Raw genomic sequence first — 15,437 nt, 5'->3', positions numbered from 1 at the left:
CAGTATACTTCTCAGAGTAATATTGTCTTTTATTACTCTGAGGTATACTTATATAAGTATACTGTGGTTACATTGACCAATGACAGTATCAAAAAACCGAGGTCAATTTATGGAAGAAAGAAATTAATTCAAATAAAAAAGATTGCATCAAATATATTCATTTATTCAGTATATTATGATTATAAGATGATTAATTAAACAGGAAATGTATTATTTGGAAGATATTATTTGTATTATTTGAAAGACTCAATACTTCTTACTGTTTTCTGGGTTTATAACACTTTAGCAGATTCTCTGTTGATTAAGCTTTGGTTATTTTTCAGGTTGTGAAAGGTTATACGGTTATACCAAAAAAAAAACGTTAAAAGAACTGAAAATATCTCATAATCTCGAATATTCTTAATTGTTCAATACACGTTGATTATATACACACTTATGATTTTACATTATTACATTTAGGAAAAAACATATAAATACAAAACTAATTAACATTATTCACAATGATTGTAAATCATTTTGCAGCTCTCTCTTCATTTTTTCCAATATCTTAATTCTCTGACTCACTGTTGTTGATCTCTCTTCTAAATCATCAGAAATCCTTCTCGTAAGATTTGAAACAATTTGAACCAGTTTGATAGTTTTCAAAGTATCATTATGAAGGATTGCTAGTTCGTCCTGTTCAGCATTACTCTCACATGTTTCCTCTTCCTCTCTCACAAGTATATCAGGAAGACCGGCAATTTCTAGAAATGATAGACGAACTCGTTTTGAAGATTGAAGCAGATTTTTTTTAATTACCTCTCAAAGTATGAAGTCGTAAAGGGACACTTTGAATAACGAGTTCAACGTCCTTCCTCAGGTGTCCCGATGCTTGAAAGCAGGTAAGATGTATTTTATTCTTCTTTGTTGCTGAATCAATGTTGAAGACTGAAAATATCAAACCTATAAAATAAATGCTCATCACTTGGTATCCAGCTTGGGTGTTCACATCTACAAAATATTCAAATTATTTTTGAACGAACTTGTTTTCAATCAGCTTTACCAATTCCACTGGGATCTACAGTTATATGAGGATGAGAGTGATACCAACCGAGTACCTTTAGTGGTTTTCCAAACGTGTCTTCTAATTGTTCAGCAGTGTCAACGGCAAGAACCAATTGGTTGGGTGAAATTTCTACTCGATCAGCATGTTTATCACTACGGTTCAATATGCGAACTGCTTTAATTCGAGAAGTACATTCAGTTTCGTCAACCTAAAATTATCAATTACTTAATAGAAACTGCCATCTCCGAGCAGTTCATATAGGTAGGTACCTCTCCCATTAAAACTCCCATGATTTCTTGTTTCTCTATACTAAGAGCATGTTGCACACAAATAGCAAAAACATCAGCATCCATAACTACTTTGTCCAGACCTATCAGCTTACCCATATTATTTTTCAAAGAAATCTACTACGTAAATAATATAATTAGAATCACCCTTTCTTACAGAAAATTTTCAACTCATAGAGAAGTATATTCGATTATTGGTGAACAACATTTTATTACATACAAAAAATTGAACTTTGAATAGTTTTTTTTTCAATAAAAACATTTGAGGTTCGGAATGTGTACGAAGTCATGATTTCAATTATGAGAAAGTAGATTCACAAGGAAACCAATGGGAGTGGAGTAAATCTAATTTCAGATTCAATGCATAGTTTTTTGAGAAGTAATTTATTTCAGTTTCTTTCATCAACTCATTAAATTGTTGTTTGTGATTCTTTGAATTATGTTGATGTTGATAAAGTCTTGAACTACGCTTTCACAGTGAAATTCTTTCCGAGACGAATTTTCTCGTTGAAAGAGGCTATGAAATCAGCAAGGAAGTTACTTTTTTCAGTTACATTCAGTGATAATGTCATTACCTGAAAATAATGACATTAGAACGTGTAAAGGTAAGAAACTGAAATGATCCCAAGTATATTGAAGCGGTAATGAAACGTACCCGTATATTTTGAGTTTTGAGTATCATTCTTAGCAGAGGGGGATACTGTCAGTAATTATGATCGTTTAAAGCGAGGGCATCATTATTCCGTCATTACTCAGTTGAAGATTTCAAGAACAACTATAGCTATTGAAACCGGTGACATGACAACTGAAAACTTCAAATCCTCAAAGCTTCTTCCTGTGGCGAGGTATCTCAGAGGTTATGCCGATATTTCGTAAAATAGTAGACTGTTAGGTAGACTGTGTGGTAGACGAACGTTATCGTCCTTCCACTAAGAAACTCTGAGTATGAAGTTGATATGAAATAAATGCCAAATTCAAAATAATTCCCTGATCAACCCTACCCTAATTATTCATTTTGAAATGCGATTCTCTGACCACAATGATCAACAACACTTACCGTCAAATTACGTTTTTGTGACGTCAATCCACGATTGAAAATGATTCTCATGACTCAAAAATTTGGCTCTTGGCTCATCAACAGTTTTCATATAAATGCAACATATGTGACATTGGCTTATACCACTAACACGAAATTTCGAAATTGCTTGTGATGTAACTGAGAGATAACAATCTAATGAATTCGGTTAGCTAGAATAGTTAATTCTACTGTTTGAATCACCGCTATTATGAATATTATATCGATTCCTAATGAACTTCTAAAACAAAGTTTTTTGATTATATCATATAGTTGGTTAGGAAATGGTAACCATTGAAACATACACCGAATTATCAGAAAATTGAACACTAAAAACTGCCTACATTAAGTTGAAAAAACATTTTCATTTGTCAAAATTTATATAAATCAGATTTGGAAAACTGATCTAAGAAACATGAAGGCTACTAATATAGCAAAACCCTCAAAAATGCTTACACAAAAAATTATAAATTCCAATGAATCCTTGGACAAAACAGAGAAAATTAAGGTACGTACGATAGTGGACTTTTTATAAATTAGTTTCGCGCCCTGCGCAAGCGTAGAAGTACTAATGTTCTATGATCCCTCTTCTATGTTCGTCATATCGCCATTTTGGTCTGTTGTATTTGTGATAAGAAAAGATTAATATTAAATGAAAAATCCGAGGGGGAATATAAATTGAAGTTTGCTTTCATTAAGTGCATTTAATCATAACTGACTCATTTGCTTTATTTCGAAGCTGAAACCATCAGTTATGGATGATAAGGCGTCCTGTAAAGAACTGGATCAGTGGATAGAACAGTTAAATGACTGCAAGCAGCTAACAGAAAATCAAGTCAAAACACTATGTGATAAGGTAGGTATTCCATTATATCAACGTTCGACATTATTGTGAATAATCAGGTATTTACTGTGATTACTCATCAGGTGCCTCATTAAATTTTTTTTATTGTGCTTCCAGGAAGTTTGTGATTTCTTGATAATTGTTCTGTATTTCAGGCAAAAGAAATATTATCAAAGGAGTCTAATGTACAAGAAGTAAAATGCCCGGTGACGGTGTGTGGAGACGTCCATGGGCAGTTCCATGATTTAATGGAACTATTTAGGATAGGTGGGCGAAGTCCGGATACCAACTACTTGTTTATGGGGGATTATGTTGATCGTGGATATTACTCTGTCGAAACAGTGACTTTGTTAGTAGCCCTCAAAGTGAGATATAAAGAGAGAATCACAATTTTGAGAGGCAACCACGAATCTCGACAAATTACTCAAGTGTATGGCTTTTATGATGAATGCTTAAGAAAATATGGAAATGCTAATGTTTGGAAGTTCTTCACTGATTTGTTTGATTATTTACCCCTGACTGCACTTGTTGACAGCCAGATTTTCTGTCTACATGGTGGTTTGAGTCCTAGCATCGATACTTTGGATCACATTAGAGCCCTAGACCGTTTACAAGAGGTATGTTCACTTTCTATCTCAATTTTTGTTTCAAATGACTCCCTATTTTTTATTAGACTAATATAGGTATTTCATAGACATAACTATTGGGCCAGCTGTCCCTGCTTTGCAGATTGCATTAATGAAATAGGGACTGTGATAGATGAGACAATGTAGGGTTTGAATTATTCAATCTTTTTCTTTAGTATTCAATTTTTTCTCGTAATGCTGTCCTCAATCTTTTTTTCTGAAGGCCAGTCCAATATTTGAAACATCTATGTGTATTTTTGTCAGCTAATCACAAATCTGAAGTCAAACATTTTGCTGGTTGTCCACTTTCAGAAATACAGCCACTCAAAAATAAAAAAATCAACTTTCTCAGGTACTCACTTCCGGTACTGAAAACTCCAACAATTACACCTTTCCATGGTCCCTATTATGGGATGGCTTCCGTGGATTAAAATGAGTTTGGGTTTTTGTTGAACGTTTTATTGGTGTTGAATAAAACCAAGATAACACAAACATCAGTTTTCATAACAAACACACAAAAATACTGCTGGTTTTTTTTAAATAAAAACTTAACTGTCTCTTCTTCTTAATCTATCCACTACAATATAACACATTTTACCAATAGCCTAGAAGTGTTCATTTCCACACCTATTGAGAACCTTCAGTTCCACTTCCTTTTATTATACTTTCATACTTAATTATCTCAAAGTTGAATTTATTTCAGTAAACATCACGATTTTTTATGAAACTAAATAATACTTCTACAAGGGATTTTTTACGGGTTTCGGCAGTGTTGTAAAATTGAAATAAAAAAAAATGTGATGTTGATAGCTTTATATAGTTGTGTGTAATTTTTCGGCATTCTGAACCACAAGAAAGTATCATTTATTTACATGTTGATGAATAAGAAAGCTATATATTTTTTCAATCAAGCCATATACTGTTTCATTATGTCAAAAAAAGTTCTATAATTTTCAAAAAGATCAGTTGAGAGATTTATCATTTCCAAAGTAACCCTAATGAAAATCTTTCATGGGTGAAGTGAGATAAACAAAATGATGTAATTTTAATCTAAAATGACCAAAATGAGTTCTGCTCAGTTTAAAGAAAATGTAAATAAATAAATGAAGAACTTTTTTCAGGAATTGAATGTCCAGTTTATTCTATTCAAATATTTTTGTAGTCAAGTATATACCATTTTAAATAAAACCTATTTGAAATAAAACCTATTTTTGTGTTATTGTAGGAAGTCAACTATATTTAAAGCACTTTTTGCCACTTTATGCTGAAGTATGACATTTTCAATATTAAAATTACTGGAGATGCAAGTTCAAATATATTAATAAAAATCAAAACGAAAGAATTCTATAAATTTTTTTCATTGAAGGTTCCCCATGAAGGCCCTATGTGTGATCTACTATGGTCTGATCCTGATGATCGTGGAGGTTGGGGCATTTCCCCAAGAGGCGCTGGTTACACTTTTGGACAGGACATTTCTGAAACCTTCAATCATAGCAATGGTCTCACCCTTGTTTCTCGAGCACATCAGTTGGTCATGGAGGGTTACAATTGGTGTCACGATAGGAACGTCGTAACTATATTCAGTGCCCCGAACTATTGTTACAGATGCGGCAACCAGGCCGCTATTATGGAGTTAGATGATGCCCTCAAGTATTCTTTGTAAGTATATTTTTGTTTTGAAATTTGCTTTTTTTGAGCATGAGACTGGCGATACTTTTCAATTTCTCCGGTTGTTACCTTATGTTCCTCACCTTCCTCGAATTAATTTGACTTGTACAATTTTTCAACGAAATCTTTATTTTATAAAGGTTTGAATGAGTACAATGAACTCCCACCTTTGTTGAAAGATTCAATAAATGTTTTCCAATTAAAAAATCAACTCATCAACTATATAAAATCTCACCTCTGCTTTGTAATATATTTGTGATGTATATCTACACACTTGGTCTCGACATCTTATTAAAAAGGTTGTCAATGTGATTTCTGAGCCTTTCACTCCACTTTCATTGAGGGGAGGTTGCCTGATATACTGAAAATGTCGAAGGTTTTGCCAATACACAAAAATAAGGGCTCTCGATCTGACTGTGCATCTTACAGGCCTATATCGCTACTTAGTCAGTTTTCTAAGTTTATTTAATACTGTTTCTATCAAAGATTATATGATTACTTTGAATCATTCACATTATTTTCTTCTAGTCAGAATGCTTATAGAAGAAATAAATCTACAGTTGGTGCAATTGATCAACTCATTAAACATGCATTGAAAATCTTGGAAAACACTCAGTAGACTTTAGGATTATTTTTTTATTTGGCAAACATACCGTTACACAAATTGCAGTTTCATGGTATACATGACTCTGCATTGAATTGGATTGGATCTTACCTGAGTGATCATAGTCAGCTGGTCTGTGTGAATGGAATGAATTCTGAAAGAAAATTGATATCAAGAGGGATACCTCAAGGCTCCGTTTTGGGACCCCCTGTATTTTTGATTTTTATAAATGATCTTCCAAAATTTTGTTCAAAAGCTTCCAATACTGTTATTTTTACAGACGATACTAACATCTTGGTATTTGCAGAAACTATGTCCGAAGTAATTGTCAAAGCTAATGAAGTAACTGATCAAATTTCTGAGTAGTGTTCTATAAATGGCTTGCTGTTAAATTCTGCTGAATCTCAAATGCTCAACTTTGTTACTAAAAATACAACAAATAACTATAACAAATACTAACCAGTAAACATATATATTTACTTTGTCGGTTAAAACAAACAGTCTCTCTTGATGTTCTCAAGCTTTTATACCACAGTTCAATTCAGTCAGTAATTTTCTATGGTCTTGAACAGTGGTTATTATCAGCTAAAGCTGATAAAGTTTTTGTTATTCAGAAAAAGGTAATCAGAATTCTGGCTGGTGCATCTTCAAGTGAATGTATGGTATGTTTGTTTTACCTGTTGAATTATGATGATGTTATTTTTTTTGTCTAATGTGATTGTCAAGGAAAACTGATTCAATAAATGTTTGATTGATTGATTGCCTAAACCACTCTGAAATCATTGATTTTTTTTTTGCTTCTAGTATTATTTCACTATTTTTGTTATTAATTACTTATACACACTAATGATTATGTGAAATGAATATTTTATAATAATTTGTGTATATCAGGATTGTCCTAAAGAAATCAATAAATTGCTGAGTTTTGATCAAAAAGAATGTTGCACGAGCATTGCTTGTTGTAATTTTTTGGCCAAAAACAACACCGTAATCATGTCTCAGCCACCGTATTCACCAGATTTGGCCCTATGCGACTTTTTCCTGTTCCCTAGATTGAAGGGATCCATGAAAGAACTGTGTTTTACGACGATTGAGAAATAAAAACCAAATGGCTGTGGGAGCTCAAAAACATACCAAAAAGTGCATATCAGCACTGCTTTGAGGATCTTGTATCTGTTTTAGTTTATAACCTTCCATAATCAATTTTATGACTCGTTGTTGAGAGGTGAACATTCTGTTGCTAACCCCCATGACTGTAAGCAAATGCTTAATAGGCCTTCTCAATCTGGTAATGATTCAATCTTTGGACCTACCTAGAGCTTCTGAAAATTTTTATTTCATCTGGAAACTTATTTTTTAATTTTTGTATTCAATACCACTATTAATGAAATGACAAATAAAGGGAGTAACGAGAAAACAATCAAAGAAATTCAATCTAATGATGGTTCTATGAACTGACCAGAAAAAAATTGCTAACAAATTTGTTCAACACTATAGCGAAATTGGTAAAATCTTGACGGGTGAAATACGAAAAAGACCAAATTTAAAAAAAATAAATCTACTTCTATTAGAAACCCAAAAAATTTCTTTCCCAAAGCTTAATCACTCCTAAAAATATAACCCCTTCAATTCATACAATATGGTGTACCCCAAGGGACAGTTCTGGGTCCAATTCTCTTCAATATCTGCCTAAACTATTTTTTTATGCTAGATGTGGAAGGGGACATAATAAGTTTCGCAGATGACGCAGTAGTCATTTACAAATCGGAAACGTGGAGCTGTCTGAAAGAAAAAGTTGAAGAAAATTTCAAAAGCTATAATTCAATGGTTTGAAAGTAAACTATTGAGTATTAATATGGCCAAAACATTTTACATTACCTTTACATGCTAGCCATTTACCAAGTTTCAATTCACTACTTATAAAATATGATAATGTGAATCTCACTATCTCTTCAGTAAATAAAATAAAGTATCTTGGTATATATATATATATATAGATGCCCATTTGAAATGGGATGCACATATTAACAGTTTTACAAAAACGCAACACGTGTTTCGCCAAACAATGGCTTCCTCGGACGTGTCTTAATCATTAAGACCCGTTTTTGTAAAACTGTCTAGTGAAAATCACACAATAAAGTGTTTTTAGAATACGTTAGTTATGGATTTTCATCAAGTATCAGCCGATTCTATCACATAAATTACGTAGTGTTTACATATAGATTGAAATACATGACACCCTACCTAGATATAGCTCATGTTTGAAACTCGCCTCTCTTATGGGATAGTTGCCTGGGAAACAGCAAGTAATTCTCATATAAAAATCTTGGAACAAATTCAAAAATTAAGTCTGAAAATAATCACAAATAAAAAAAGAACTAACCCCACAGAAGCGCTATTTAAGGAAACATTGACTTTAGATTTAAGGCAACTTTACTTCTTCAAAACTGTTATAAGGCAACACAAAAATAGAACATCATTATGCAACTCACAACAAAATGAATTCATCCTATGTACCAAAATCACAGAAAAATACTTTACAAAAGTGTTATACTTACTTAGCTCCTCGGCTGTATAATCTTATTCCAACACATATCAAAACTATCGTTGGCATTATTATGTTCAAAAATAAGCTAAAAGCTTGGATCTCAGGTTTGCCTAGAGCATAGATACACCAATATGTTGATGTGAAAAATACATATTACTACAATGTATAAATGTCTGTAGAAGATGTATGTGATTAGAGTTGTGTAATCTGTAGGTCAAATTCTCCATGGTTTATTTGTTTCATTTTAAAAAAAATAGGGTATTTGTTTGATTGATGTGTGTGATGTTCGATGTAATGTACCTATTGCGCTTGTTTCATTATATAATTACAAATTACGAATTATTACAAAGAAAAATATATTGTAATGAGAAGGAAATTGAAATCAATTATAAAAAAGGAAGAAAGTAGGTATCTTAAAGAGCTGCAGGATAATATGTCAGATAATGTGAGCCATTTTTGGAACGTTAGAAGTAAAAGGGCAAACTGTACTGATGCCGGAAATTTTCTATATAAAAGTAAAGTAGTAAATGAAGAGGACACTGCTGAAGTCTTTGCAGAATTATTTTCTTCCATATATGATCTGAATAAAGCCTCCTATAGCCTAAATACAGATATTCTAGGGGACGTTAACGATATATTTTCAATTAAAACCAAAAAAAACTGCAGGCACTGATGGTATCCCTCCCTTCCTTAAAGGTTGTAGTGAATGGTTAAAGAAACCACTTGTTCATATTTTCGATAGAATTCTTGAGTCGAGAGTCTTTCCAGAGCAATGGAAAGCAGCCATCACTACACCAATCTATAAATCTGGTGATAAGACGAACATTGAAAATTACCGACCAATTTCAATTATGTGTGCTCCATCCAAACTGTTGGAACAGATCATATACAGTAAATTATATTAATGTACTGAAAAATATTCAATATCTGAGCAGCATGGTATTTGAAACATTTGGATGTAAATCCCAAATGGATACGGTATTTACCGATTTCCGCATAGCATTTGACCGTGTAAATCATGACGTACTTCTGAAAAAGTTGACATGGTTCGGATTAACGAAGAATTTGGTTGAATTAATAAAGAGTTACTTGGAAAATAGGAAATATATTGTCAGACACAAAGGAAATGTATCAGGAAAATATCATGCAAACTCTGGGGTGCCACAGGGTTCCAATTTGGGGCCTCTTCTCTTCATTATATTCATAAATGATTTATCTTAAGTTATTAAATACTTGGAATGCCTCCTGTTTGCAGATGACCTCAAAGTATATAAAAAAATACAGTCAGTATGGGATTGTGTTATGCTGCAGAAGGACATGAATAGTGTTTATGAATGGAGTTTGATTAATACACTTTATTTCAATCTCACTAAGTATAAAGTGATGAGTATAACTCGCACTAAAGAACCAGTTATCTTTAATTATGAGATGGGGATAGAGAAACTAATCAGATGTACAGAAATTAAGGATCTTGGTGTTACCTACAATATAGTTTTTTCATTTGCGGGGCATATAGGAAATATAGTATCCAACGCCAACCGATGATGAGGTAAACTGCAACTTTCACAAATACTACCACAATAAAATTACTCTATTTTGCGCTAATGAGGTCTAAGTTGGAGTTTGCATCATTACTGTGGTTCTCGAAGTATGCATCCTCATTACATAAAATTGAGAGAGTACAGAATAAATTTTTAAGAATATTGTATTATAGAAAATACCGTTTGTGGCCTAACTATAAAACAGTTAGATCAACTCATTTAAGAAATTAATTTAAAATAATGTCCTTGAACCAAAGAAGAAATCTATCGCCTGTACAAGGTGATCAATAGTAAATTAAACAGTCCCGAAATTCTTGCACTTATCCCTTTTAATGTACCTGGGCGGCGTATTCGTCCAATACTTATGTTCAATATACCGAATTCTCTCTTAACTTTAAGAGCTCCTTTCGTAAGTATTATGAAATTAATCAACAGTTACAATGTATTTGTAAATGAAGATTTTTCTCTACCTCCTAAAGTTTTTTATACAGTAATTATTAATCATATTCTGAACATCTCCTTATGAAATGTTACAGATCTCAAAGGATATTTCGATATTCTCAATATTTTTATTGTGGATTGATTAAAAGCCCCTGCAATTCATGATACATTGTGTTTATGATTCAGGTTCATTGCTTAATTACTACACCTCAAGTATTTTTTGTAAAGCTGTTATCCATGTAATAAGGCCGTCTTGACCTGTTTGGCTAAAATCAAATAAATAAATAAATAACCTAAATGTTTTCATTTATATTAACTATATGTAATTTTAATGTAATATCTGTATACATTTTTCTAGTGCTTATTTGTTCGTACTGAAAAAACTTTATTTTTATATTTCATTCATTATAATCTATTGTATATTAAAGTGATATACCCCACACACAGGTTTATCCTTCTGTGGGAACTATATTTATTTGTCTTTAACTAAGATTATTGTGTATTTCAAATTGAATGGTAAATAAATATTATTATTATTATCAATATTCGCGGTTGATTCTTGAATTTCTATTGATTTGTTCTGATATTCCAGTAGCATTTGTTTACTTGATTTTTTTTTTTTATTTAGCTTGCAGTTTGATCCAGCACCACGACGTGGCGAACCTCATGTAACTCGCCGAACACCAGATTATTTCCTATAAACATTCTTCATAAAACTTTTTGTCAACTGCAATATCATACAAAAAACATGCTTAGATATAAAATGAATATTGTATTTGTTAACAACTATAGTCTACAAGTAAAAGGCTCAGTCTGCCCTCAAAAATTTTTTTTATCTTCGTTTTGAAAATTATGACGTGGCAAGATTGAAATTATTGTTTATTAGGTTAAATGTTGTAGACTAATATATATATAGAAATGTACCTTATTGAAGTTTTGGTGAATTTCAAGATGAACACACTTTTTTTTTCTATCCCTTAATTTTCTGTTGGATATCTTTGAGATCGGTACAGATTAAAGGGTTTGCGAGATGCGACCAAAGGATCCGTGTTACATTTTACTGTAGGTATTTCGTGCATGAACCTAGTATATACTCAATTGATGCTTAAATAATGATGTGGAAAGGCATTTTTTAATAAATTTTGTGTCTTTGGAAAATTTATGTGTAGCACATATTTGAAAGGTATTTTCAATAGTGAAAAAAAATAGCTATGGGCTGTAGGTAATCTTAATATTCGTTTTATAATCACGCAGCCTTTGGCAAACATATGAAGATATCAATTTTGATTTCAAATGTTCCAAACAACCTTTCATGCATTTCTGCGTTAGTTTGTGCTGCGTCTCTCAATATTGTCAGCAGCAATTTAATGTCACTTTCATTCACATCATATATGAAATTATTTGGAAATTGTGATAAACTCAAAGTTGATATTAAGTCATCCGTACTTTCGAGAATAAATTATTCTCTATGTAAATATCGGAATGAGTCCCGTGGAAATGAAGTGGAATCATACATATTTAAAAACGTTTTTCACTTTTGAAAATACCTAATTTTTTTTGTAAAAAATATGGGAGACATAAAAATCGCAGATCTTTGGAAAAAATTGAGCAGTTATCGTCATCAAGAAGCTTACTTTGAAATTGTCTGAAGTTTGCTGTGTAAATATGTATTTTTTCCAGAGAATCTTGATGAAATCAAAGTCGTAATTTTCGAAAAGTTTCGTGTTGCCATTATTTATGACTCCGTGTCCTTAACATTTTGTGGTTCTTGTACAATTAGTAAGATACCTTAACATGCAAGAAAAATTGTGTATGTTCTATATGTTTTTATATTGTTTTTTTTCCATAGAAATCCGCTGCTGTCTGGGATGTTTATATTCGAGTGTTGAATTATCTACACATTTTTTTATAATAGTTGGAAACCAAACCAGTTTTTTTTTGATGTTCGAAATATCAAAACTGGTTTTTCTGATGTTTGAAATATTATTAATAATTACATAGAATGAAGATACCTCAACACTTGAAGCCACGTCTTTGACATGCAATCTTGTTTATTTACTTCTGAATTTTTTTAAAGACTGTTCATTTGGTCCTTCAGTAAATAAAATTATTTCTAATACTTTGGTGGTTGTTTTGTTCATTGAGCCCTGATGATGGTACAAATGAAATTTTTTTGAAGAATTGGAATTCTCTTTCAAAATTATTTCATTTTGTTTATCACTGAACGTTAAATGTCAACTATTTCAAACTTTGATTGAAAATGGCTTATTCACCAATCTTGGGTATGACGAAAATCCTATTTTTTTTATTAAGAGTAATTTTTGAAATTTTGTAGAAATGAATGGATGTTAGCCGTTTTGGGAAATGGATTTTTTACTGAAACTGGTTTTGGTAATGAGATATCTCACGCTACACGATAGCTAGTAACTGATGAAGTTTTATTCTATTAGGTTGTCTAAAAAGTGACTGCTTTGCTCTATCCTTGAAACGGTTATAACTCAAACCAGTGATGTCTGTTGGTATTTTATTGTATAAATATAAAATGTAGTGAATTTCAAGCTGATACATCCAATCCATAAAGTTGCGGTTTCAGTTGTGCACCTCTTCGAGTCGGTTAGTTATGAAAGTCCTCATTTGTGAGGTACTTAATTTATTTTTGAGTATTTCTAAAACATGTTTTTGTGTATTTCTAAAACATTGTAGAGTATGATAATACATGGCAAGGGTAGAATTTTAAGTTCTTGACGACAGTGTAAGAAACATTGGCCATGCTCCGAATTGCTTTTATTTGCATATGAAACGCTTCAATTTTCGATTCCACGCCTATAGATGGTATCATATTTGAAACAAGACAATTCCAATCTCAACATAAAACCTTTTGATTATTATTTTGCTGAAGGTATTTACGTCAATCTGTGATCTGCAATAGGTTGAAAATGTCTGTCAAATGGAAAATATTTCTCCTTCCAAAGAGCTTCTACCAGAACATTAGCCAACGTTTGTGCCGTGAATAATATTAAGTACAAAGCAACGGAAAGTTTAATCAATCAACATTATTACAGAATAACAACAACTAAAATCTATAAAAACAATAAAGTTATGCATATACACATACATATATACACATATACATACACATATGTGTATAATAATGATAATGACGTTTATTCGTGATAAAATAAAATCGATACAATAATATAAGAGTTGGGTATAAAATGAATAAACATAATAATATCCACAGAAGTATCATACATACTTGTTTGTGGAATTACAATATTGACAGTCATGAAAATATAAAACTGAGTGTAGAATAAATATATATTAATTAAAATTATACCTGATTGATTTATATTATAATAGTATAGATAGACTTGAGTATACATACATACATTTTAATATCTGCAGAAAACTTATGTCTAATGAATAATGGGTATACATATACAATATACATACATACATACACACACACACACACATATATATATATATATATATATATATATATATATATATATATATATATATATATATATATATATATTGACAATCATAGTAACAATATATTTGGACAGTGGACCTTCGATTAGTTTATGAATATCAATTCTTGCATTTTCCTTTAGAAATTATATTAATTGTTTTTTGAAGCGTTTCAGAGAAGTTTCATATGTAATTTCTTTTGGTAAATAATTTAATAGTTTAGGATCTAGATACCGATAGCTTCTCTGTCCTATAGATTTGGAAACCAGTGGTATACATACACATACGTGTATATATACACACACATATACGTACATACACATATATAAATAATGTTTTATATAATAGCATGAATAATCAGACAGACTTGTTTTGGTATAAGACTATTCACAAATCTTATTATACAAATTTAGGACATTTAAATTGAGAAATCAGTAAATAAACAGTACATGAGATTAAAATAAATTTTTTGATTGATCACTAAATAAGCAATTTTGAGCCTGTCTATTATGTCTTTTTTTAAATTTACATTTATACATTTTTGGAACTTTTTTCATATCTACATTTATACTGTTTAGAACTTTTTCTATATATGTACATTGTATTTTTTGGACTTTGTCAATAAGATGCAAATCTTCGGACAATAAAGTATATTTTCATTTGATATGAAATGTTCTTCTAAAGAAAATGTGTTTTAATGAATACAGTTAGAATGTCATATATGGAAGACGATACAGTACTTTTAATGCTTTCTTTATAAACAATGAAAATTGTATTTTTACGGCGTGATCCCCATATATTTAATAAATATTTAATCTGGCTAAGAATATGAGTCCAAAAAATGTTTGCTATTTCTGGTTTCAATTTTGGACATCTTGCTTTTAAGGTGAGGTTTCACAGTTATGGTTTCACAATTATTTGTATTTGTTAAAAATCTGTTTTTCCGTTAACCAGCTGTCGCACCCCTACGAACGACAACCCTCAGAAGTCGAAACTTGTGCGAGCTAGGGATTAAGGAGATCTTACCTTTTAACGTGCGATTCCTCAATGATGTACCACATATAGAGGTTTGCTATTGTTTTTTAGGTGGGGTCTGGAGGGTTGATTGGAATGAGTTTTTTGTGCCATTTCATTTTATAATAATAATAATCAACGTCTTCTTCTGCGGAAACACAAGGATAAGCCAATGCATGGGGTTTTTTTCAATAACATTGGAGGCCTTGGCTTATCAAAGCGCTTGACTTTTGCTTTCCTCAGGTCGAGTAAAGTCGGAAACCGAGG

The 15,437-nt window shown here is 31.5% G+C and overlaps 2 protein-coding genes across 3 annotated transcripts; one reads left to right on the top strand and one right to left on the bottom strand.

The window, feature by feature from the left end:
- Positions 1-149: 149 nt before the first annotated feature.
- Positions 150-2,128, bottom strand: LOC111511593 (lys-63-specific deubiquitinase BRCC36). 2 transcript variants are annotated; one of them, XM_023167620.2, is made up of 4 exons: positions 1,988-2,128; positions 1,043-1,253; positions 799-990; positions 150-743 (listed from the first exon to the last, which is right to left on the bottom strand). In XM_023167620.2, the coding sequence occupies exons 1-4, from the start codon at positions 2,012-2,014 to the stop codon at positions 496-498; spliced, it is 678 nt and encodes a 225-aa protein (XP_023023388.2). In that variant the 5' UTR covers positions 2,015-2,128; the 3' UTR covers positions 150-495. The 2 variants fall into 2 exon arrangements, with proteins under 2 accessions (XP_023023388.2, XP_023023387.1); XM_023167619.2 differs by lacking the exon at positions 1,988-2,128 and adding an exon at positions 1,315-1,550.
- Positions 2,129-2,768: 640 nt separating this feature from the next.
- mts (protein phosphatase 2 catalytic subunit mts) lies at positions 2,769-12,798 on the top strand. The gene is made up of 5 exons (XM_023167626.2): positions 2,769-2,915; positions 3,147-3,263; positions 3,407-3,868; positions 5,244-5,536; positions 11,308-12,798. The coding sequence occupies exons 1-5, from the start codon at positions 2,823-2,825 to the stop codon at positions 11,378-11,380; spliced, it is 1,038 nt and encodes a 345-aa protein (XP_023023394.1). The 5' UTR covers positions 2,769-2,822; the 3' UTR covers positions 11,381-12,798.
- The last annotated feature ends 2,639 nt before the right edge of the window (positions 12,799-15,437 follow it).

Source organism: Leptinotarsa decemlineata, unplaced genomic scaffold (genome assembly GCF_025532065.1).
Source record: "Leptinotarsa decemlineata unplaced genomic scaffold, Ldec_3_MD MMD2_tig00000010_RagTag_RagTag, whole genome shotgun sequence".
NCBI classification, from domain to species: domain Eukaryota; kingdom Metazoa; phylum Arthropoda; class Insecta; order Coleoptera; family Chrysomelidae; genus Leptinotarsa; species Leptinotarsa decemlineata.
The sequence above is the reverse complement of the archived record's forward strand: the minus strand, read 5'-3'. Positions and strand labels throughout refer to the sequence as shown.

Coding starts and splice junctions, on each gene's coding strand:
- LOC111511593 (XM_023167619.2), bottom strand. CDS start 1,431: ATGGGTAAGCTGATAGGTCTGGACAAAGTAGTTATGGATGCTGATGTT. Junction 991..1,042: donor TGTAGATCCCAGTGGAATTG/GTAAAGCTGATT, acceptor AATATTTTGTAG/ATGTGAACACCCAAGCTGGA. Junction 744..798: donor ACGACTTCATACTTTGAGAG/GTAATTAAAAAA, acceptor TATCATTTCTAG/AAATTGCCGGTCTTCCTGAT.
- mts (XM_023167626.2), top strand. CDS start 2,823: ATGAAGGCTACTAATATAGCAAAACCCTCAAAAATGCTTACACAAAAA. Junction 2,916..3,146: donor ACAAAACAGAGAAAATTAAG/GTACGTACGATA, acceptor TTTATTTCGAAG/CTGAAACCATCAGTTATGGA. Junction 5,537..11,307: donor GATGCCCTCAAGTATTCTTT/GTAAGTATATTT, acceptor TTTTTTATTTAG/CTTGCAGTTTGATCCAGCAC.